The 25,422-nt window shown below is 44.7% G+C and overlaps 1 protein-coding gene across 1 annotated transcript in view; it reads right to left on the bottom strand.

Annotated features, from left to right (window-relative positions):
- Nucleotides 1-24,004, bottom strand: part of clstn2a (calsyntenin 2a) — a 526,456-nt gene extending 502,452 nt beyond the window's left edge. Inside the window, exon 1 of the mRNA XM_055646430.1 lies at nucleotides 23,645-24,004. Within this exon, the coding sequence (XP_055502405.1) occupies nucleotides 23,645-23,726 (82 nt within the window). The 5' untranslated portion in view covers nucleotides 23,727-24,004. The remainder of the gene's footprint in view (nucleotides 1-23,644) is intronic.
- Nucleotides 24,005-25,422: the final 1,418 nt, after the last annotated feature.

The raw sequence follows: 25,422 nt of genomic DNA, 5'->3' as shown, positions 1-25,422 counted from the left end.
GGCCCAGTGCCTTCTAACGCTTGTCATACCCAATCATTTCTGAGATCATTCTTGTAAACCTTCTCTGGACCACATTCGCATTGCCTACAAACCACCCGGTGGTGCTGTAAGTCACTGTAGTTGGTCCTTGATTTGAATGGGGCCATTAGTACATTTCATCTTAATTTAAGTCTGGAAATGTTCAAGTATTTGTCATATCACTAGTTAGCGACAATGGAATATCTTTGAATACTCTGCACAGATGCTCCATCAAAGGGCCAAAAACTCAATAGATACTGACCCGTATTACACATGGCCCTGTCGTCTTGTCTGCCAACCAGATGGTTAGAAAAAACAAAGTGTAATGATTGAATGAGATTCTAAATTAGGAAAACTCACTTACAGCAGTTGTAATCTAATAATAACACAGACTAGTCACATCAATTGTCAAGAACAAACAGCAGGGGGTTATATTTGGCATCTGTTTAAAATTGAGAGGTATGGATTCCAGCTGATTCATTATCTGCCTCAAAAGAAGCACATTGAATTAATTGCATTGTGAGATCAATTAGTTGAATTAGTTTTGTAATACTCCACAGAGGGAAGAACGTTAAAATACCCATCAGATTGGTACTATATTAAACATGGGCATTGTTAAAATTATCATCACAGAACCTCTCCTATTTAGTTTAGCTTAGTTTAAAGATACCGCACAGAAACAGGCCCTTCGGCCCACCGAGTCCATGCCGGCCAATGCTCCCCGCACACTAGCACTATCCTACACACTAGGAACAAGTTATAATTTTACCAAGCGATTTAGCCAACAAACCTGTACTTCTTTGGAGTGTGTGGGAGGAAACCGGAGCACCTGGAGAAAACCCACGCAGGTCACGGGGAGAACGTACAGACGCCATGCAGACAGCACCCGTAGTCAGGATTGAACCCAGGTTTCTGGAGCTGCGAGGCAGCAACTCTACCGCTGCATCGCCCCCTAATCCATCAATTATTCTTCACTTCAATATAGATAGCAGTGTTCACAATTACTGCGTGTGCAGCATGTTCGCATTTATTGCAACTGATGTGAAGTTGGTTAAAAAAGGTATGACTGCGTAAAATGCAAAGTGCTGGAGTAACTCAGCAGGTCAGGCAGCATCTGTGGAGGTAGACAAAAAATGCTGGAGAAACTCGGCGGGTGAGGCAGCATTTATGGAGAGAAGGAACAGGGGATGTTTTGAGTCGAGACCCTTCTTCAGGCTGAAGAAAGGTCTAGTAATGGATACATGACGTTTTGGATCGGGACCATACTGCAGACAGGAGGAGATTGGTGGAAAATAGTGGTGGAGGAAGGACAAAGTCTGGCACGTGATTGGTGGATACAGGACAGGTTTAGAGGGATATGGGCCAAACGCAGGTAGGTGGGACTAGAGTAGATGGGACATGTTGGCCAGTACGGGTAAGTTGGGCCGAAGGGCCTGTTTCCACACTGTGTGGCTCGATGCCTAAATCTGAAGGAGAAAAATGAGAGAGAGTGGTAGAGTGGTTTACAGATGAATGATCAGAGTTTTCTATCTAAATATCTAAAGGCACAGCTCACAGTGAGAGAGTGAAGGAAACTGCTCAAAGGGCCATAACATTCTTGCAGATTTGCAGAAGATTAGTGCTGGGGAGCCATGGAATTATTTTAAAATAAGGTCACGTTTAGAAATATTGAGGCATTGTTGGAACAAATGTTTGTTGATTGCAAAGCCCAATGTGCAATACAAATACATTCATAAAGGTATGTAATATTAAAGACATTCCTGTGAAGCAGGAACCCAATCATACACCATTAGCTTTCAGCAGCATAATAATTAGTAGTGATTCAGCGGTCAAATGGAATATGTCACAGATATTAAGCAAAATGCCAACACATTTGGTATTGACACAACGGAACAATGCAGAAAATAGGAGAGGAATAAGAAGAGAATGTACAAATATGAAGGTTTCCAAAAGCAATTTAAATTTCCAGAATGGTTTCTGAACCAATGCATTTCGAACTTTCATAAAAATAAATCATTTCGATTTTTCACTCAAATAATTTTCCAATTATTGCAGGTTCACAGGGTTATAATTTTTTTTTTTTTTTTAAGAATTTAATTCTGCACAATGAAAATAGCAATCTTCTCACTTAAGAAATTCTCTCTGCACTTTTTTAATTGAGCAGAAGAACGTCCACCTTTATCATTCTTTGAGATTAAGGCAGGTTTGATGGTAAAACTCCACATTAATTGACAATGCAATGCTGATAGGGCACATTAAAAAAAAACACCTCACACCTACAAGACAGTCGAATCGTGCCCAATACTTCAGTCACTCCGAGGCAGTTTCTTCCTCTCTTGATTAAGTTGCACCAATTCTTTATGACAACAATGGTACAATATCTCATGTTACAGATTGAATGGGAAAAATATATCACGTGAATTGTTTGCTGGATTAAGGCTTCAATCAAATTCTTACATTAAAATAGAAACACCCAAACTCTGGGAACCATCACCCAGCAGATTAGACAGCATCCAAGAAGGTGGATAAAATGGACTTAGATAACACATCGAGATGTCAAACTTCAAACTGTTCTGATGAATTTAGCAACTCAAATGCTATCTCTTAACCTGTTGAGTATTTCAGTGTTTTTATTTCTGGAATATGATGCACATTTTTAAAGCACATATCTAAATAGTTTAATGTCGGAAAGAACTGCTGGTTTAAACTGGACAGACACAAAAAGCTGGAGTAACTCAGCGGGACAGTCAGCATCTCTGGAGAGAAGAAATGTGTGACTTTTCGGGTGGAGACTTCTTCAAAACGGTCCCTCATTCCTTCTCTCCAGAGTTGCTGCCTGTCCCACTGAGTTACTCCAGCTTTGTGTCCATCTTTGATAGTAGTGGAGTTTAGTTTATTGTCACATGCATCGAGGTACAGTGAGAAGCATTTTTGTTGCTGCTTTCCAACAGCAGAGAAAACTATACATGATTGCAATCAAGCTGCTCACAGAGTACAGATACAGGACGTTTAGTGCAAGGTAAAGTTCAATTAAAGATAGTCCAAGGGTCCCCAATGAGGTAAATGGTAGGTCAAGACTACTCTCTAGTTGGTGATAGGATGGTTTAGTTGCCTGAAATGTTAATAAATATTAATATAGATTCAGAGACTACTACACAATGGTGGCCGATTGGGAAAGGGGGAGATGCAGCGAGACCTGGGTGTCATGGTACACCAGTCATTGAAGGTAGGCATGCAGGTGCAGCAGGCAGTAAAGAAAGCGAATGGTATGTTAGCTTTCATTGCAAAAGGATTTGAGTATAGGAGCAGAGAGGTTCTACTGCAGTTGTACAGGGTCTTGGTGAGACCACACCTGGAGTATTGCGTACAGTTTTGGTCTCCAAATCTGAGGAAGGACATTATTGCCATAGAGGGAGTGCAGAGACGGTTCACCAGACTGATTCCTGGGATGTCAGGACTGTCTTATGAAGAAAGACTGGATAGACTTGGTTTATACTCTCTAGAATTTAGAAGATTGAGAGGGGATCTTATAGAAACTTACAAAATTCTTAAGGGGTTGGACAGGCTAGATGCAGGAAGATTGTTCCCGATGTTAGGGAAGTCCAGGACAAGGGGTCACAGCTTAAGGATAAAGGGGAAATCCTTTAAAACCGAGATGAGAAGAACTTTTTTCACGCAGAGAGTGGTGAATCTCTGGAACTCTCTGCCACAGAGGGTAGTTGAGGCCAGTTCATTGGCTATATTTAAGAGGGAGTTAGATGTGGCCCTTGTGGCTAAGGGGATCAGGGGGTATGGAGAGAAGGCAGGTACGGGATACTGAGTTGGATGATCAGCCATGATCATATTGAATGGCGGTGCAGGCTCGAAGGGCCGAATGGCCTACTCCTGCACCTAATTTCTATGTTTCTATGTTTCTACAAGACATTTAGCAAAAGTTGTGAAGAAACCCGATGTGTTTTAATTCAAAGCAAAAGATTAGGGCATGAATTGAGAAAGCTTCATAAATTGCACAGTAAACAGATCATTAGAAGTGCAGTCAGGACTCTAAAACCCTTCACTCATATTTTGTCTCAATCTCCTCTATGGGTCTGCATGTAATGAGTCCAAGTTCCATTGTAGGTACATACGGTATGTTCAACATATAATCTACATTGATATTAATGTAGTTATGACAGAGCACATTGTCAAAGTGGTGTCTTTCTGAGGAACCACTAATTGCTCACCAATAATCAATAATCTGAATAAACAAAAACCGCAGGTCCAGGTTTACAGAGAGACACAAAATGCTAGAATAAATAACAGTGGGTCAGGCAGCATATCTGGAGAACCAGGATAGGTGACATTTCAGGCTGGGATCCTTCCTCAGATTAATTGTTTGGGTGGGGAGCTAGAAGAGAGGAGGGGCAATGCAGGACAGGGTTTAGTTTTTGATAGGCAGTTGGATGGACAAAGGCCAGAGGTGAAAAGACTGAAGGTGTGAGATAATAGGATTGAAAAGATGTGGAATGTGAAGATGGAGGAAGGGATGTACATGGAAGAGGGGGGGGGGGGGGGGGGGGGGATAGGTGTGGGTCCAGGTGAGGCATACAGGAGGGGGGAGGGAGGAGAGGAAAAACAAGGGGAAAGGGTGGTAGTTATCCAAAATTGGAGGATTCACTGTTCATGCTGTTGGGTTGCAACGTACCCAAATTGCCTATCTGCTGTTCTGGCCTCTAAAGATCATTACCATAGTCAATGGCCTTCAAGGGATTTCCTCGTGTCCGAGGTCAAATTTATCTTTCAGATAGAGCAAGAACAGATCATGTGATTTTTCCGTTGCTACTTGTGAGGTAAAGTTTACTAAGATGTCCTCTGTGGTTCTCTCCATTAAACTTCAAAAGGTATTTCAATGTCTGTGGCATGCTTTGAGGTAGAAACATAGACAAATGGCCCAAGGATGTGAAGAATAACAAATTCTGCCTTAAATCATTATTCTACTGCCCATTAAAGAAAGAGTTTGTAATCTGAGCTGCTTAAAATAAAGGAAAGTACATTCAGATATCTAGGTGATGTTAAAGTCATTTTTTGTTATGTAACTATTTCCTGGTAATTATTTAAGCTATCAAAGAGAAATGACACAATTGTGAAAATATATTTTTTTAGGCAGTAGCATGCCTAACGATAGGAACACAGTGCTGAAACAGGCCCTTCAGCCCACCATGTCCACACTGACCAGCGATCCCCACACACTAACACTATCCTACACACACTAAGGACAATTTACACTTACACCCAGCCAATTAACCTCTACAACATGTTGTTTAAGAAGGAACTGCAGATGCTGGAAAATCAAAGGTACACAAAAAAGCTGGTGAAACTCAGCGGGTGCAGCAGCATCTATGGAGCGAAGGAAATAGGCAACGTTTCGGGCCGAAACCCTTCTTCAGATTGATCGGGGGTGGGGGGTGGTCGGGGACAAGAAAGGAAAAAGGAGGAGGAGCCCAAAGGCTGGGGGATGGGAGGAGACAGCAGGGACTAACAAAATTGGGAGAATTCGATGTTCATGCCCCCAGGATGAAGGATATGAGGTGCTGTTCCTCCAATTTCCGGTGCTGCTCGCTGTGGCCATGGAGGAGACCCAGGACAGAGAGGTCGGAGACGGAGAAGGAGGGGGAGTTGAAGTGCTGAGCCACCGGGAGGTCAGCTTGGTTATTGCAGACCGAGCGGAGGTGTTCGGCGAAACGATCCCCCTGCTGTCTCCTCCCATCCTTCGGGCTCCTCCTCCTTTTTCCTTTCTTGTTCCCGCCCCCCCCACCCCCGATCAGTCTGAAGAAGGGTTTCGGCCCGAAACGTTGCCTATTTCCTTCGCTCCATGGATGCTGCTGCACCCGCTGAGTTTCTCCAGCTTTTTTGTGTAACCTCTACAACATGTTTGGAGTGTGGGTTGGAGACTAAAGATCTCAGAGAAAACCCACGCGATCACGGGGAGAACGTACAAACTCCACACAGACAGCAAGTCTGGCTCGCTGGCGCTGTAAGGCAGCAATTCTAGTGCTGTACCATTATATTCACAAAAAACACCAATGGACTCTGAAGACCACTTGCTTAAAATACTTTCACAAATAAATAAAACTGCCCTGTCCTCATTGGATAATGCCATGTCCTTCATGTGTGGCGACCTTCAGCTCCACAGATACTTAATTTGCCATTACAATGGACCCGTTTTTATGATGAAATAATCTTCGTTAAATAATAATCAGAGAAGCATCTCAAATATGATTTTGGTGATTATTATTCAGGGATATTTAATTACGAGCAAAACAACACAGCATGCTTCAGCGACTGTGCAGCCAACTTAATATGATATATTGTAATTGGCTACTCATTTGCAAATACGGCTTCAGGTATGAAGAGTAATTCTAGGTCACACTGTTTTCATTGACACAGTGGGGGGGACTTTATGTCAAGTGCCAGCCATGAGATTCTGATATTCCGGCCTATGTTTTAGGGCCATCATGCATTCATTTACACCCTTTTATTCGCCCCATAGCCCTATCAACTTCTGTTAGATTCTCCCACTCATCCACAGTTTAGACTTTAGAGAAATAGTATGGAAACAGGCCCTTCGGCCCGAGTCGAACCGGTGATCACCCAACACTATCCTACTACTAGGAACAATTTACAATTTTACCAAAGCCAATTAACCAATAAACCTGGACGTCTTTGGAGCGTGGAAAGAAACTGAAGCACCCGGAGAAAACCCACGCAGTCACAGGGAGAATGTAGAACCTCCACACAGACAGCACCCGGAGTCAGGATTGAACCTGGGTCTCTGGCGCTGTAAGGCAGCAACTCTACCGCTGCCCAACATTGGGATTGGTTTACAGAGATCAATTAGTCTACCAACCCGCACATCTTTGGGATGTGGGTGAACACCAAAGCACCTCCAGCTCTTCACCTCACCCATCCCCCACCACCCCCTACTCTCAGTCTGAAGAAGGGTCTTGACCCGAAACATGACCCACCCTTTTTCTCCAGAATTACTCCAGCACCGTGTGTCTATCTTTGTTATAAACCAGCATCTGTAGTTCCGACTTTGTTGTTTCGACCTTCAAAGGTACGCAGATTCCAATTTGGTTCTTTTCAGTGATCATTTTACTGTAACTTTGGGCAATCCCTCTGTACATTTACACCTCCGATTTACATATCTTCTCCCATTGATAGAGCTTGCATATAACCTGCAGTTTGATCAGCAGGCAGTGAAAAAAGCGAATGGCATGTTGGCCTTTAATAACAAGAGGAATCGAATATAGGAGAAAATAGGTCCTTCTGCAGTTGTAGAGAGCCCTAGTGAGACCACACCTGGAGTATTGTATGCAGTTTTGGTCCCCTAATTTGAGGAAGGACATTCTTGCTATTGAGGGAGTGCAGCGTAGGTTTACAAGGTGAATTCCCGGGATGGCGGGACTGTCATATGCTGAGAGAATGGAGCGGCTGGGCTTGTACACTGTGGAGTTCAGAAGGATGAGAGGGTATCTCATTGAAATATATAAGATTGTTAAGGGTTTGGACACGCTAGAGGCAGGAAACATGTTCCCGATGTTGTGGGAGTCCAGAACCAGGGGCCACAGTTTAAGAATAAGGAGCAAGCCATTTAGGAGGAAACATTTTTTCTCACAGAGAGTGGTGAGTCTGTGGAATTCTCTGCCTCAGGCTGGTTCTCTGGATGCTTTCAAGAGAGAGCTAGATAGGGCTCTTGAAAATAGCAGTCAGGGGATATGGGGAGAAGGCAGGAACGGGGTACTGATTGGGGATGATCAGCCATGATCACATTGAATGGCGGTGCTGGCTCGAAGCAATGAATATGTGACCTGCAATTGTTGGAAAGAAGTGTAGAGTTACTTGAGAAGGGAATGGAGGGTTATGGTATGAGTGCAGGCAGGTGGGACTAAGGGAAAAAAAGTTGCTCAGCACGGACCTGTAGGGCCGAGATGGCCTGTTTCCGTGCTGTAATTGTTATATGTTATATGTTACTTAAAAAATAATCAACTATGGCACACAGTGTACACGACACGCCTGGCAGTTAACAATCACTAGTTCAATTATGAAACTAGTTCACGTTTAGTATCCTTTAATTGACTGCCAGAGGCAAACAGAGGAAGGGACATTTGCACAAGGTGGAAACGCAGCGTTGGGCTGACATCTATACCATATCTGCATGGGTAGCACCAGATGACAGCAATCTGGGCGAGTTTGAATAATCTGAGTTTAGTTTATTGTCACGTGTACTGAGGAACAGTGCAAAGCTTTTGTTGCATGCTAACCAGTCAGCGGAAAGACAACACATGATTACAACGAGCCTTCCAGTGTACGGATACACGATAAAGGGAATACTGTGAATAACGTTTAGTGCAAGATAAAGCCAGTACAGTCTGATCAAACATAGACTGAGGGCCTCCAATGAGGTAGATAGTAGTTCAGGACCGCTCTCTAGTCGTTGGGAGGATGGTTCAGTTGGCTGATAACAGCCGGGACGAAACGGACCCTGAATGTGGAGGTGTGCGTTTTCACACTTCTACACATCTTGCCTGATGGGAGAAGAAGAAATGATGATGAGTTTTACCATTCTGTCCGCAAAGAGATACAAGGCTTTCTGTTATCACTTGAATACACCAAGCAATATATGGTGGCACAGGGGTAGAGTTGCTGCCTTACAGCGCTAGACACTCGGTTTCCATCCCGACTACGGGTGCTGTCTGTACGGAGTTTGCACGTTCTCCCCGTGACCGCGCGAGTTTTCTCCAAGATCTTCGCTTTCCTCCCACACTCCAAAGACGTACAGTTTTGTAGGTTAATTGGCTTGGTATAAATGACAAATTGTCCCTAGTGTGTGCGTGGGATAGTGTTAATGTGCGGGGATCGCTGGTCGGGGCGGACTCAATAGGCCGAAGAGCCCCGTTTCCGCGCTGTATCTCAAAACTAAATAAAACACAGAGGTTCACCCGGAGCCCAGTCATTCACTTGAAGGTCTTGCTGCTTTTGTTGCCTCTATAAAGGATCAACTGGACATGACACTTCCGTGACCTCCACAGGGAAGCTTTATAGTTCGTCAGAGTACTTACTGAACAGATGGTCCTTGCTCCGCTTAATAGCCTCTATAATTTGTTCTCATAATTAAAACTATTTTATGATGTAATCATTGTAATTGAATAATAAATATTTAATATAAAATTACACTGCAGCAGAAAAACATCAGAGGGTCAGATAGATGGAAGCACCAAAAGCAGTTTGACATTCTTGCGCTCTAAGCTTTGACATTTCTGCTCAGATGTAACCGAGCAAACGGATATTTTGTAGATGACGCACCCTGTGATTAGATGATGAAGATCCAGTTTTCCGATCTGATTAACAGGGGAATTACCGTCTTTCCACAGCTCATGCTGTCACAGAAATTCAAACACGCTCGCAAAATGCCTGCCTTCCATCTGCTTCCATCTGCCATCTAAACAGCAGGAGAAGGAAGATTGAGGGACCAATATACACTTTAAACACTCGGGAACACATTCCATTAAAGATGCCCAGCATCGATACTATCAACAGGCAATGCTCAATTTAGCTTATGGATATGCTGAAGTCAACCCTCAGAAGCAAATATTGAATCGCCTTATTTACTTCAAACCTTGTATTTTTGCCTCGGATCATAAAATTTAGAAGTTTCCGGCCAATAAACATTGCCCAAGCTCGTGTGCATCTCCATAAATTGGAAGGTCTATTGATTCTTTTAAAACAAGTGTATTGATAATTCCAAAACAAAAAAGTCATGAATATCAGTGTGTCGTGAATTATAACAAAAAATCCTAATTGTTGGGTGAGGGACTGAGAACAGCTAGCCCACGGGCATTCATATTTCAAATGTTTAAACAATTCCTATCCACCACAGTATATGTACACACACACCTTCATACAATCATATCCACATTAACCCTGTATCACCTTGAGACTACATTCTACAAAACAAATATCTTATTATCTAACATGTATCTAACGTGTTATTGTATCTTATTATCTAACATGTTCACCAGACTGATTCCTGGGATGGCAGGACTTTCATATGAAGAAAGACTGGATAGACTTGGCTTTACAGAGAAAGGTTGAACAAGTTAGGGCTTTATTCTTTGGAGCGCAGAAGGTTAAGGGGGGACTTGATAGAGGTTTTTAAAATGATGAGAGGGATAGACAGAGTTGACGTGGAAAAGCTTTTCCCACTGAGAGTAGGGAAGATTCAAACAAGGGGACATGACTTGAGAATTAAGGGACTGACGTTTATGGGTAACATGAGGGGGAACTTCTTTACTCAGAGAGTGGTGGCTGTGTGGAATGAGCTTCCAGTGAAGGAGGTGGAGGCAGGTTAGTTTTTATCATTTAAAAATAAATTGGATAGTTATATGGACGGGAAGGGAATGGAGGGTTATGGTCTGAGCGCAGGTATATGGGACTAGGGGAGATGATGTGTTCGGCACGGACTAGAAGGGTCGAGATGGCCTGTTTCCGTGCTGTAATTGTTATATGGTTATATTATATGGTACTCGATAGAATATAGAAGATTGAGGGGGGATCTTATAGAAACTTACAAAATTCTTAAGGGCTTGGACAGGCTAGATGTAGGAAGATTGTTCCCGATGTTGGGGAAGTCCAGAACAAGGTGTCACAGTTTGAGGATAAGGGGCAAGTCTTTTAGGACCAATATGAGAATTTTTTTTTCACACAGAGTGTGGAATTCTCTGCCACAGAGGGTGGTTGAGGCCAGTTCATTGGCTAAATTTACGAGGGAGTTAGATGTGGCCCTTGTGGCTGAAGGGATCAGGGGGTATGGAGAGAAGGCAGGTACAGGATACCAAGTTGGATGATCAGCCATGATCATATTGAATGGCGGTGCAGGCTCGAAGGGCCGAATGGCCTACTCCTGCCTTTTCCTAATCGGTCACCATTTAGATAATAGTCTGCTTTCCTGTTTTTGCCACCAAAATGGATAACCTCACATTTAACCACATTATACTGCATCTGCCAAACATTTGCCCACTCACCCAGCCTATCCAAGTCACCCTGCAGTCTCCTAGCATCCTCCTCACAGCTAACACTGCCCCCCAGCTTCGTGTCATCCGCAAACTTGGAGATGTTGCATTCAATTCCCTTGTCCAAATCATTTATATATTGTAAATAGCTGGGGTCCCAGCACTGAGCCTTGCGGTACCCCACTAGTCTCTGCCTGCCATTGTGAAAATGACCCGTTTACTCCTACTCTTTGCTTCCTGTCTACCAGCCAGTTCTCTATCCACATCAATACTGAACCCCCAATACCATGTGCTTTAAGTTTGTATACTAATCTCTTATGCGGGACCTACGCTGCACTGCCTCAATCACAAGGATGTCCTTCCTCAAATTAGGTGACCAAAACTGTACACAATACTCCAGATGTGGTCTCACCAGAGCCCTATACAACTGCAGAAGAACCTCTCTACTCCTATACTGAAATCCTCTTGTTATGAAGGCCAACATTCCATTAGCTTTCTTCACTGCCTGCTGTACCTGCAAACCAACTTTCAGTGACCGGTGTACAAGGACACCCAGGTCTTGCTGCACCTCCCCCTTACCTAACCTAACCCCATCTTTAGAAATACATTTTTTGGTTTTGTTGTTATAAGTGCATCAATGAATATTATCACATTATTTCACAGCTGAATAATTATGAAACAATGAGCATAGGATTTTATGACTGAGACTTAAAATGATCAATATGCAAGTAGACTACGCCTCAAGTAGCACTTCTGGACTCTCTACATTTGTCATTACGTGTGTGAAATTCACACTTCTTTCATGAGGTCAAATCTTTAAAAAAATGTGAAAGCTCAGAGTGTATTGTGGAGGGAAATTGCATTAGATATGCTTAATGAGTTTTTCTAATGCAATAATTGTACTGTACAGTCAGAACCATTGCACAAAGAACAAAGTTAATTTGTATCTTGTCTCAGCATGTAAGTAATTATAAAATGTATAATACCCAGCATTTCTGAACAAAATTGTGAAGGGAAACAAACCTAATAAAAACTGAAGAGATTATTACAGCAGATTAAATAAACAAAAATAATAATATTAGATAAATAGCTCCTTCAAGAGGCGTTTGATTATCCTAGTTATTCTGCAGGTCTCCAATTACTCTTACAAACTTCTCCAGATGCACTATAGAAACACACTGTCGGTTTGCACCACATTTTGGTTTGGGAAGAACGATGCACAAGACCTCAAGAAAGAGTCACAGTCATATAGGGTGAAAATAGCCCTTTTGGCCCAACTTGACCACACATACCAACATCTACACTAGTCCCACCTGACCTCTTTCAGCCCATATCCCTCCAAACCTATCCTATCCATGTACCCGTCTACAAATTTCTTAAACATTGCTTCTTAAAAGTTGTAGATATAGTCCAGTCCATCACACAGACCAGACTTCTCACCATTTTTTCCACACAGAGAGTGGTGAATCTCTGGAATTCTCTGCCGCAGAAGGTAGTTGAGGCCAGTTCATTGGCTATATTTAAGAGGGAGTTAGATGTGGCCCTTGTGGCTAAGGGGGTATGGAGAGAAGGCAGGAACAGGATACCGAGTTGGATGATCAGCCATGATCATATTGAATGGCGGTGCAGGCTCGAAGGGCCGAATGGCCTACTCCTGCACCTATTTTCTATGTTTCTATTAACTCTATTTACACATTGCACTGTCTTGGAAAAGCAGCCAACAGAAGCAAAGACTTGTGTAAGAAGGAACTACAGATGCTGGTTTAAACCGAAGATAGACACAAAATGCTGGAGTAACTTAGTGGGTCAGGCAGCATCTCTGGAGAGAACGAATGGGTGACGTTTAGAGTCCAGACCCTTCTAGGGACAATAATAAAACTGAACCAAACGCAGAACAGCCCTGATTACATACAAACATAGAAACATAGAAAACAGGTTCAGGAGGAGGCCATTCGTCCCTTCGAGCCAACACCGCCATTCATTGTGATCATGGCTGATCGTCTCCAATCAATAACCCGTGCCTGCCTCCTCCCCATATCCCTTGACTCCACTAGCCCCTAGAGCTCTATCTAACTCTGTCTTAAATCCATCCAGTGACTTGGCCTCCACTGCCCTCTGTGGCAGGGAATTCCATAAATTCACAACTCTCTGGGTGAAAAAGTTTTTTCCCACCTCAGTCTTAAATGGCCTCTTAAATTACTTGACCCTTGGAAGTAATTCAGAGCAATCGCAGGTGTATTTTGTTGTGTCTTGGAGGTTCAGAACTGATGGTTCATAAGGTGTTGTCACAGACGGTTTGAGCTGCATGATTTACAGTCTGCAGCACAGACAATAAAGGAAATGCCCATTCAAGATCCGGGTGGTTTACGGTGATCTTCAGTGGTTATGTAACAGGTGCTATTGAATCAATCACCCCTGCCTTACAGGAACTGGCTGAGGTTCTACATTACAAAGCTGGACGGCCAAGGGAAAATAGTTGGGCATGCCCGATTTATGGCATTCTGCACACACGCACACACTGCCTGAAATCACATCTAGTTTGCCTGCAGGGTCAATTCAGGAATTTAAGTTTGACCACTTTGGGATGGCATGCCAAAGTTCAAAGTGCACTCACTCGCATGTTCTTACTGATTTACGGGAGAAGTAAGTGTCCGACCCCAAATAAAAAACCCACCCACCCACCCCATCTCTGAACCAGGCCCGTCTTCTATCATTACTCAACTCCACCTTCATTGACCAGCTGGAAGTGTACATACATTCTGTTGCATCATGTCGAGATGCACATTTTATTTAGTTTAGTTAAGTTCAGAGATACAGCGTGGAAACCTGCCCTTCGGCCCACCGAGTCGGTACTAGCCAGCTGTCCCCACATACGAGACACACCAGGGACAGAGTGGAAAGAGAAATAGTTAATGTTTCAGGTTGATTGTAGTTGGAGTTCAGCAGAAATGTAACAAGGGAAGGGAGTTGAATTACTTTGGTTTACTGAGAGGCTGAGGCCGGGTCTGGCCTCAGGTTCACCAGCAAAGCAATTTACACAACTCCTGATGAAATATATGTTTACCTACTACTATTATTACTGGATTCTGATAAGAGTCTTTGATCTGAATTGTTACTAGTTACTTGGGGTGGGAGATTGCAACCTTCACGGGGTCCGCCCTGTTTCGACAAATGCAATCAACCTGCCGTGCACAATCAAATAGAACAAGTTGTCCGACAACTTTAGGCTGTGCGCGCCATACGCAAGAAGAAAAAGGCTAGTTACTTTTTCCACAGATGATGTCTGACCGATAATATCTTCCAGCTTTTTCTGTTTTATTTCAGTTGTCCATCATCTGCAGTAGTTTAGTTTCAATATCAAGCTGTTATTCAGCAAGTTACTGTAGATGCTACAAAGCACCGAGGGCTACCAGAAGCACAAAAAGGACTTTCAAAATCAACCTAACTGGCATATCACAGATTATAGAAACATAGAAAATAGGTGCAGGAGTAGGCCATTCGGCCCTTCGAACCTGCACCGCCATTCGATATGATCATGGCTGATCATCCAACTCAGTATCCCATCCCTGCCTTCTCTCCATACCCCCTGATCCCTTTAGCCACAAGGGCCACATCTAACTCCCTCGTAAATATAGCCAATGAACTGTGGCCTCAACTACCTTCTGTGGCAGAGAATTCCAAAGATTCGCCACTCTCTGTGTAAAAAATGATTTTCTCATCTCGGTCCTAAAAGACTTCCCTCTTATCCTTAAACTGTGACCCCTAGTTCTGGACTTCCCCAACATCAGGAATAATCTTCCTGCATCTAGTCTGTCTAACCCCTTAAGAATTTTGTAGGTTTCTATAAGATCCCCCCTCAATTTTCTGAATTCCAACGAGTACAAGCCGAGTCTATCCAGTCTTTCTTCATATGAAAGTCCTGACATCCCAGGAATCAGTCTGGTGAACCTTCTCTGTACCCCCTCTATGGCAAGAATGTCTTTCCTAACAACCCAGATGTAACTAAAAATGAGCGAAACATTCCCCAATAAGACTTGGAAATCCGAAGATGCTGTTAAATGTTAGACTGAAATATTTATTGGGTGGGTTCCACTGAGGCAGTGAGTGCTCTGGTGCTGGGAATGACTTGCGTCCACTCCAGTTTTGGGCCTTCTCGTACAGCCGATGAGGCCAATGTGAGACATATAGATTCAGCCGCAGTTGTAGCAAAGATGCATGAAGGGACAGGCGTACGCAAACTTAGAACTCATTCCATTATTTACGTTCAGCTAAATTGACTCAATGTTCTCAATGCCAGCCTGAATACTCATTCTCTATTTCAAGGGGTCAGAGCTGGCGGAATGTCCGACCTTTTCAAAGCACTTCAAGAATGTCCTCGACTCCTCTCCTCCACTGACTGGTAGTCTCTTACCATGACAGAACTTGGAATAGTGTCTGTTGTCAGGAGTCTAATGAGGGGAAGGCAAATGGCACAGCCCAGTCCATCAAAGTTGATCAAGAGTAATTAGGGTCCCTATACTGACCCCAGTATTTTTGCAGAGTTTTGCAGAGCTGGCATTGCGAATACCTCACAGTTCTTTTGAAGTCAAGTCAAGTCAAGTTTATTTGTCACATACACATACGAGATGTGCAGTGAAATGAAAGTGGCAATGCTCGCGGACTTTTGTGCAAAAGACAAACAACAAAACAACCAAACAAATTATAAACACAATCATAACACACATATTCTTTTACATAATAAATAATGGAAGGAAAAACGTTCTGTAGAGTTAGTCCCTGGTGAGAAAGGCGTTTACAGTCCGAATTGCCTCTGGGAAGAAACTCCTTCTCAACCTCTCCGTTCTCACCGCATGGCAACGGAGGCGTTTGCCTGACCATAGCAGCTGGAACAGTCCGTTGCAGGGATGGAAGGGGTCTCCCATGATTTTATTTGCTTGCAATAGGTGATCTAAGTCTCAGAACATAGAAGAGGGTGGAGATAACTGCTGACCCGTTAGACCACGAGTTTTGTGCCTGATCAGATGCCTTTATCTTCAAATATCCCTTTCCTCAGACTGCCAAAAGCTTTTTTGGAGCCAATGCAGATTCCATCATTGACGCCTGCGTTAGTGGAAAGGTAGCCCCTGAGATATGGGCCCCAATTTCCCAGTGACCTTTATTGTCTTAGAGAGTTCGGGGATGGGAGAGGAGGAATTGGTGTTTACAGGGTGAAAGTTGGTGGAAGGCTTGAATATGAGGTCCATTTCCTTTTGTGCTTCAGAGAATGAGTGGTTGATGACTTGGAGCTCGGCCTCTGAACATGTACATAGTCAAACCTCACCTACGTACTGCAGCTTAATAACAAGGCGGACACGTGGGTGATGTAGGTTTCTGAATGTTTAAGAAGGAACTGCAGATGCTGGAAAATCAAAGGTAGACAAAAATGCTGGAGAAACTCAGCGGGTGAGGCAGGAACTATGGAGCAAAGGAAATAGGCAACGTTTTGGGTCGAGACCCTTCTTCAGACTGTCTTGACCCGAAACGTTGCCTATTTCCTTCGCTCCATAGATGCTGCCTCACCCTCTGAGTTTCTCTAGGTTTCTGAATGGTCCTTCCATATGCCAGGGTACTGACCAACCCACCTTTACTCTATTGAGGAAATGTCCCCAGAACTGGTGCACTACAACTGTTGCAGCCAAGTCCTTCTGATCGAGGCCTTGCCTGTGGATGGTGTGAGGCCAGTAGTGGCCCTTGGCTTGTTGGGATGGAGTCTTCATGGAGTCGAGTTGCGTGTGAAATGCAGCCCAAAGAAGAGTCAAGCGGGTTTTACTGTCACATGTCCCAGATAGAACAATGAACTCCATCTAAGGCTGGAGTGGCACAGTAACGCAACAGCAGAGGTTTCCGTTCAGGTTTCCTAAGTGGGACAGGGGCATTACAGCACCAGAGACCCGGATTCAATCCCGACGATGGTTGCTACCTGTACATTCTCCCTGTGACCACGTGGGTTTTATGCAGGTGCTCCGGTTTCCTCCCACATTCCATACACGTGCAACTCTATAGGTTGATTGGATAAAACCCACGTGGTCACAGGGAGAATGTACAGGCAGCAACCATAGTCAGGATTGAACCCTGGTCTCTGGTGCTGATGCGAGACTGGGGTAATGTATGACTGGTGTGAATACTGGTCGACACAGACTTGGTGCGCCAGAGGGCCTGTTTCCACACTGTATTTCTAAACTACAATGCTGCAAACTAGATTCTGTACTCTGTATCTTCCCCTCTGCTCTACTTATTGTACTCTAGTTTGACTTGATTGTATGTACAGGTATTTATTGATCTGATCGTGTTGGACAGCACGCAACGCAAAACCTTTCACTGCACATCTCGACCCAAAACGTCACCTATTCCTTTTCTCCAGAGATGTCGCCGGACCTGCTGAGTTACTCCAGATTTTTGTGTCTATCTTCTGTTTAACTTCCTTCCTACACCTCTCAGTCTCCAGTTGGATAGAAGGCACACTCTGGTCTGATGACTGGCCACTTAGAAACATAGAAAATAGGTGCAGGAGGAGGCCATTCGGCCCTTCGAGCCAGCACCACCATTCATTGTGATCATGGCTGATCGTCCCCAATCAATAACCCGTGCCTGCCTTCTCCCCATATTCCTTGACTCCACTAGCCCCGAGAGCTCTATCTAACTATCTCTTAAATCCATCCAGTGATTTGGCCTCCACTGCCCTCTGTGGCAGGGAATTCCATAAATTCACAACTCTCTGGGTGAAAAAGTTTTTTCTCACCTCAGTCTTAAATGGCCTCCCCTTTATTCTAAGACTGTGGCCCCTGGACTCGCCCAACATTGGGAACATTTTTCCTGCATCTAGCTTGTCCAGTCCTTTGATAATGTTATATGTTTCTGTAAATTCCACCTCATCCTTCTAAACTACAGTGAATACAAGCCTAGTCTTTGCAATCTTTCCTCATATGACAGTCCCGCCATCCCAGGGATCAATCTCGTGAACCTACGCTGCACTGCCTCAATCACAAGGACGTCCTTCCGCAAATTAGGAGACCAAAACTGTACACAACGCTCCAGATGTGGTCTCACCAGAGCCCTATACAACTGCAGGAGAAACATAGAAATTAGGTGCAGGAGTAGGCCATTCAGCCCTTCGAGCCTGCACCGCCATTCAATATGATCATGGTTGAGAGTTCCAGAGATTCACCACTCTCTGTGTGAAAAAAGTTCTTCTCATCTCGGTTTTAAAGGATTCCACCATTATCCTTAAGCTGTGACCCCTTGTCCTGGACTTCCCCAACATCGGGAGCAATCTTCCTGCATCTAGCCTGTCCAACCCCTTAAGAATTTAGTAAGTTTCTATAAGATCCCCTCTCAATATCCTAAATTCTTGAGAGTATAAACCAAGTCTATCCAGTCTTTCTTCATAAGACAGTCCTGACATCCCAGGAATCAGTCTGGTGAACCGTCTCTGCACTCCCTCTATGGCAAACGAGAAGGGTTCTATAATGATGACTGTCACCATGGTAGACAGCAGGGAGACCTGCCTGTACTTATGGCAATCGAGAGCATCTTTACAGAAAATCACAGTGACAGTTCCCTTTAACCTTAAGGGGTAAGCCACGTGGGACCACTTGGCCTCTGATACTTTGATAGAAGAACGCTTAAGCCCGAGGCTGTTGTTACAAGGCAGCTGGCGGCAACATTTACCGCGGGTGACAGGAGACGTGGGGCAGGGGGTAGAATTAGAGAGGGAAAAAAACAAAAAAAACACAGTATCTTTAATAATCCACGTGCATTCAACACATAACAAACCATTTCCCCAGGCCGCCAGTCACGTCCATTGCTCCGTAGAGTTGGGGCCACAAAGCTGCTGGATGTTTCATCAATCTGTTAAATGTGGCCCAGGCTATTCGGTTTGTCTCAGAGTTTCAGGTTGGATTTTTTTGCTTCACTTTTCATTATTTAAAAAAAAACAACTGTGTTATTATCCCCAGGAGTAGCGCGCGCCATCTATCTGGGGGTGGGGAGGGGGCTAAGGCGAATTTTAAACGGAATTTAAACAAAATACGAATATTCGCTGAAATAACCCTGAGGCTGTTGCTTCAGCGGAGCTGCCCACCGTGGAAACTTGTCCCGAACCATCAACATGGTTAATATCCAACACAATGGCATCCGAGACCAGCATGTGATCAACTCCTCGCCTCCGCCACAACCTCCAACAACCAGGGCGACTGTGCACAGATTCTCTCTTTCATACCATCCGAGTTAATAGCCCGTGCGATGAATTCTGCCCCGTTTCTGATTTACGACCACTCAAAACTCTTCAGCTGAAGAAAAGGGCAACTTATAAAACAGGAAAAGAAAATTTCACTCCAGCTGCAGGTTTTTTTTTAATACAACGCCCCCAATCTGCCCGTTTAGTGAAAGTGATATAAAAACAAAACTTAAAAGACGTAAAACCAAATGACCCGTTGTATTTCCACCATTAAACCCGCATAGTGAGACTGCGCTCTCTTAGGTAGGATTTATTCACCTATTTTTCGGCTGTGCAGCAGTTTTACAAAAGGCGGTAGATAAATCATGCCCCATTAAATTGACTGAAGCAGCAGCATGGTACATTACAGCTGTTATCCCAACCGTGAGACCGGGTTCTTTGCTTATCTTGACATAGCCCATTGTAAGCCTAGCGTTGTACAAGTTCAATTTATGCTCTCGCCGGAGTGGGTCTGTTAAACTTCACATCTGTCACCTCGCTGTGTCCATCAGATGTTTATGCAAATCGGAGCCATACAGATTTGCAGTTAATGGGTATAATTGTTTACAGGCTCAGCTGCAATCCTTGAAGTACGGAAACGCATTGTGAGTGGATTGTAGCGCGATAGTTATCCGTTCACTGTAGATAGACACAACATGTTGGAGTAACTCAGCGGGACGGGCAGCATCTCTGGAGAGAAGGAATGGGTGATGTTTCGTGTCGAGACTCGAGACAAATAGAAAATAGGTGCAGGAGGAGGCCATTCGGCCCTTCGAGCCAGCACCGCCATTCATTGTGATCATGGCTGATCGTCCCCTATCAATAACCCGTGCCTGCCTTCTCCCCATATCCCTTGACTCCACTAGCCCCTAGAACTCTATCTAACTCTCTCGTAAATCCATCCAGTGACTTGGCCTCCACTGCCCTCTGTGGCAGGGAATTCCATAAATTCACAACTCTCTGGGTGAAAACGTTTTTTCTCACCTCAGTCTTAAATTACCTCCCCTTTATTATACGACTGTGGCCCCTGGTTCTGGACTCGCCCCAACTGAGACCCTTCTTCAGACTGAGGAGAGGGAGAGAGAGGTCCACAGAGATAAGGACGGATAGGGTGCGAGAACGAGACAAAGGGGGTGCGGTTCAAGGAAAATGTGGAATAGATCATTACAGAAAATAGACAATAGGTGCAGGATTAGGCCATTCGGCCCTTCGAGCCAGCACCGCCATTCAATGTGATCATGGCTGATATCCCATATCCCCCGACTCTGCTATCTTTAAGAGCTCTATCTAGAAAGTATCAAGTATTATTAGCTAGAAGCATACAGAGAAAGTGTGATCAAGGGGACAGTCAAACTGGCCGGAGAGAACTAGGGAGGGGGGGGAGAGGGGGGAGAGGGGGGGGGGGGGGAGAGGGGGAGAGGGAGAGAGAGAGAGGGAGAGAGAGAGAGAGAGGGGGAGAGGGGGAGAGTTACTTGAAGTTAGAGAAGTCGACATTCTTAACGCTGGGGTCTAAGCTGCCCAAGCGAAATACGAGGTGCTGTTCCTCCAATTTGTACTGAGTTACTCCATCTTCTTGTATCTATCTTCAATGTAAATCAGCTTCTGTAGTTCCTTCCTACACGTTACACATTCACTCAGATGCGCGCACACACACACACAAATAAACAAAGTCTCAGGGAGGTTAGTCAGGAAGAACTGCAGATCCCGATTTACACCGAAGATAGACACAACATGTTGGAGCAACTCAGCTGGACCGGCAGGATCTTTGGAGGGTGACGTGCAAATATCACATCAATTTCAAAAGACAAGGTACACAAAAATGCTGGAGAAACTCAGCGGGTGCAGCAACATCGATGGATCGAAGGAAATAGGCGACGTTTCGACCTGAAACCCTTAAGGAAATAGGCAACGTTTCGGGCCGAAACCCTTAAGGGTTTCGGCCCGAAACGTTGCCTATTTCCTTCGCTCCATAGATGCTGCTGCACCCGCTGAGTTTCTCCAGCATTTTTGTGTACCTTCGATATTCCAGCATCTGCAGTTCCTTCTTAAACAATTTCAAAAGCCAGCCTGACTTCCCAATGTATTCCTAAACACGACATCTATAGTATGGATGTGTTTAAGAAGGAACTGCAGATGCTATAAATCGAAGGTATGCATGGATGGATGGTATGGATAATATGGATAAGGGTCTCGACCCTAAATGTCACCCATTCCTTCTCTCCAGAGATGCTGCCTGTCTCGCTGAGTTACTCCAGCTTTGTGTCTATCTGTAATATTGATGTGGTTTTACCGCTGGAGTGCCTTTAGCTCCCCCGTAAAGACAGTGACACCAGTTCTGGACACCCAGTATCATTTATACACTTACACCAAATCTATCCGTCCTAATGCCCATTACAATATATATATACATGAAGACACGCCATCGGCTCTCTTCATTAACTTGCCTCTCTTTTCAGCAAGTGACTGAAGATTAATGCAGCGCGAAGCCCATTAGTTTATTATAGTCGTTTTATGCAAGGTGCGACAGAAAGTCGTCGAGTCTACAGCAAATTAAGGCAACCTAACAGCCTGTAGATAGACACAGAATGCTGGAGTAACACAGCGGGACAGGCAGCATCTCCTAGAGGGAACATGTGATGGGCGGATCTAGCGCTGCCTTTATCGAACTGTACGTTTTCACGTGGAGAATGTCTGATAGAGGGAATGGGTGACGTTTCGTGTCGAGACCCTTCTTCAGACCCGAAACGTCACCCATTCATTCCTTCTCTCCGGCGATGCTTCCTGTCCCGCTGAGTTACTCCGGCATCTCGTGTCTATCTTCGGTGTAAACCAGCATATCTACAATACCTTACAGCCCGAAACCACGTGAGAATGTACAATTCAATACTGGCAGATCCGCCCGCCGCCCCATGTTGCTAATTTCCCCCAACATGTCCCGTTTACGCCCGATATTGGCCACTCAACCGGTTGTTAACTAACGTGTTGCATGTGCCATTCATTGTCGGTTCAGACGTCCAGCCAGCATCAAATATTGGCTCCTGCCTGCCTACCTGTAGCACGCCAAGGGCCAAAGTTAGAGATGAACTGCGCTGAGTGGATTCGCCAATTAACGCACCGATTTCTCATTTCCACATGAACGCTACCCTTAATATTTAGGTGTATGTCATATCCCCACCGGCCAAGTATCTACTGAACAATGTCCAAACACCCACAGCGCGAAACTCCAGCAACATTTGACCAGGAATTTTACATTGTTGATAAGACAAAACAAGCTGGAACAACTCAGCGGGTCAGGCAGCATCTCTGGTATTCCTTCTCTCTCTCGAAATTCTGGCTTGTTCCGCTGAGTTACTCCAGCATTTATGTGTCTATCTTCAGTGTAAACCAACATCTACCGTTCCTTCCTACACAATGTTACGTTGCTCGCAGTTTTCAATGCCTTTATTGGGTCCCCAGTAATGGCGGTGCGGGATAATGGAACAAAAAAAAACTATACACCTCGTTAAGAAACCACCTCACAGGCAGCTCGCCAGCCTGAGAAAATAATTAAGGTTCAAGAACGAGAATCAGGGAGTCAAGAGCCAGTCGCCACCTCAGTTTGTTCCCAATCCACTGATAATCTCATAAGTAGCAGCGGTTCCATATTCGCCCGGCACAGGTTTGTAATCGCGATTATGTTCTCGATTATCTACCCTCCAAATGACCCACTGTTCTACTTATTGGAAGGGGGAGGGTGGGGGGCATGGTGAAGGGGTTTATTTAAGTTGTTAGGGTATGAAGCTGCGCATGTCGTCCCGGGAAACAGGCAATCAGCCTCCCACCATGTACAGCGCTCTGAAATGAGCTGATGCCCATACTCACCAGCAGTAAGAGTTCAAGGCAAAGGGACCACTAATCTATCATGTCACAATGCCATATACAATAACATACATCACGGAAATATTAACGTTTACGGGGAGGGATAGGGGTTTTTTTTGGGGGGGGGGAGAATAAAATAATAATAGTGATAATAAATACTTTATTAATCCCCTTCTTCAGGGGAAATTCAGATGTCCTTGTAGCACACTAATAAATAATACAACATAATCACCCATAGAGTTTCACAGCAGCGACTCGCAAAGCCTATAGTAATCGCATGAAAGTACATCCACCAACTGTCCCGCTATCTATCGCCGCTATAACCAACACATCACAAATACACATTCAATCTGTGCAAAGCAACCTTTGCCAATGTAACCGTGCGTGTGTCGTGTCGCGCCGGGCCGGGTGGGCTGGGCTGGACTGGGCTACACCGGTCGGACCGAGGGTGCTGGTCACCCACCTTTAGTTGCAAGGACGTTGAAGATCCAGACGGTCACCAAAATACAGCAGCTTTCCCGGGCGCTCCGTATCCTCGGCTGCATGACGGCCAACGCTAGATACTTCGTGATTTTATTTTTGGTTCCACCCTCCTCCTCCTCCTCTTTGCTCCGAGATCCTTATCTGACGCTGTATAGATAATGAGAAGCGGACGTCTCTTTTTTTTTCTTAATTAAAACAATAAAACCGAACTCGGCACAAGGTTGAAACAAGCGGCCAGCACCCGCTGCACTAGAGAGAGTGAGCAGCGCTGTGCTGAGCGCAGACCCGGGACCACAGCCACAGCCACGTCACGGAGAGGAGAGCTGAAGATTCATACATATTCATGTCTAATATCAACTTGCTAACTCCCGTCACTCGCAGGCAACAGGACAGGCGGGCGGGCGGTGTGTCTTTATTTACTGCAACCCCCATCCTCATCGCCTCGTTCCTCCTCCATTCAAACGTGTGTTCTGCTCGTCCATTTGCATTCAACTCCCTAATAATTTAATAATCAAACCTGCCCCGCCCAACCACCCCCCACCCCTCTCTTTCGTGCTGTGTTTTGTGCAGAGATTTACCCAAGTTTGAAGTTGGGGAGCGCCGGGACCAAGATCCCCCCCTAGGGAACGGCTTATTCATTTTTAATAACGCGAAGAAATCAACACCGAGGGAATGTTTAAGAAGGAACTGCAGATGCCGGAAAATCGAAGGTAGACAAAAATGCTGGAGAAACTCAGCGGGTGCAGCAGCATCTATGGAGCGAAGGAAATAGGCAACGTTTCGGGCCGAACCCCTTCTTCAGACTGATCCAGGTCAGACTCATCAGACTGAAGAAGGGTTTCGATCTGAAAAAAGGTTTCGGCCCGAAACGTCGCCTATTTCCTTCGCTCCATAGATGCTGCTGCACCCGCTGAGTTTCTCCAGCATTTTTGTCTACCAGCACCGGGGAAAGTTGCCGCTTTTATAGACCCGTCTACAACAATTCGCATATTACATTGCTGAGTAGACCATTACAAAAAGCTTCAGATCAGTGGGAAGTTTGAAGAAGGGTCCCGACCTAAAACGAGATTCACCAGGGATGCTGCCTGACCCGCTGAGTTACTCCAGCACTTTGTGTCTTTTTTTTTGGTAGTAAACCAGCATCTGCAATTCCTTCTTCCTACATAACCCAGGTTATCTGACAATATAATACCCGCGACCAAAGAAGGCTAGGATTGGCGAGAAATCCCTATTGCCAATGCCCATTTACCCCCAGGAAGAAAGCAAGCCACTGTCTAGTAACGTTGTAACCAAGGTGTTGAAGGTACACAGTGTTGTCCATTGCGTTTGTGTAGTTCGCATCAACGGTGGCCAACACATTTGTACATTAATTAGAAGGGGAAGATATGGGTGGTGGTATTTGCCAAATGCACGCTTCCATTGTCTTCCCCAATACAGAAACCCCCGATTAGCAGCTGCTGCTGCAGGTCATCATGTTATGGGCTGTCGGCAGCTGTGTTGATCCACAGCTGAAACAAATTAATTGATAAAGAGGTGGATGATTGAACAAATTATTTCCCCCCTCCCCCTCCCCCTAATGGATTGCTTATTAATGGAGTCGCACTGCATGCAAACAAACAGAGTAGCATTTCCACACATTCCTGACTGGTCCCTGGGCTTTGAGAAGTTAAGTGATGTGTCATTTGCTGTGGAATAACAAGATTGAAGATTCAATATAATTGTCATTTGGACCCCTTGAGGTCCAAACGAAATGACGTT

This window comes from Leucoraja erinacea, chromosome 14 (genome assembly GCF_028641065.1).
Source record: "Leucoraja erinacea ecotype New England chromosome 14, Leri_hhj_1, whole genome shotgun sequence".
Taxonomy (NCBI): domain Eukaryota; kingdom Metazoa; phylum Chordata; class Chondrichthyes; order Rajiformes; family Rajidae; genus Leucoraja; species Leucoraja erinaceus.
This window is presented reverse-complemented; position numbering and strand designations above follow the sequence as displayed.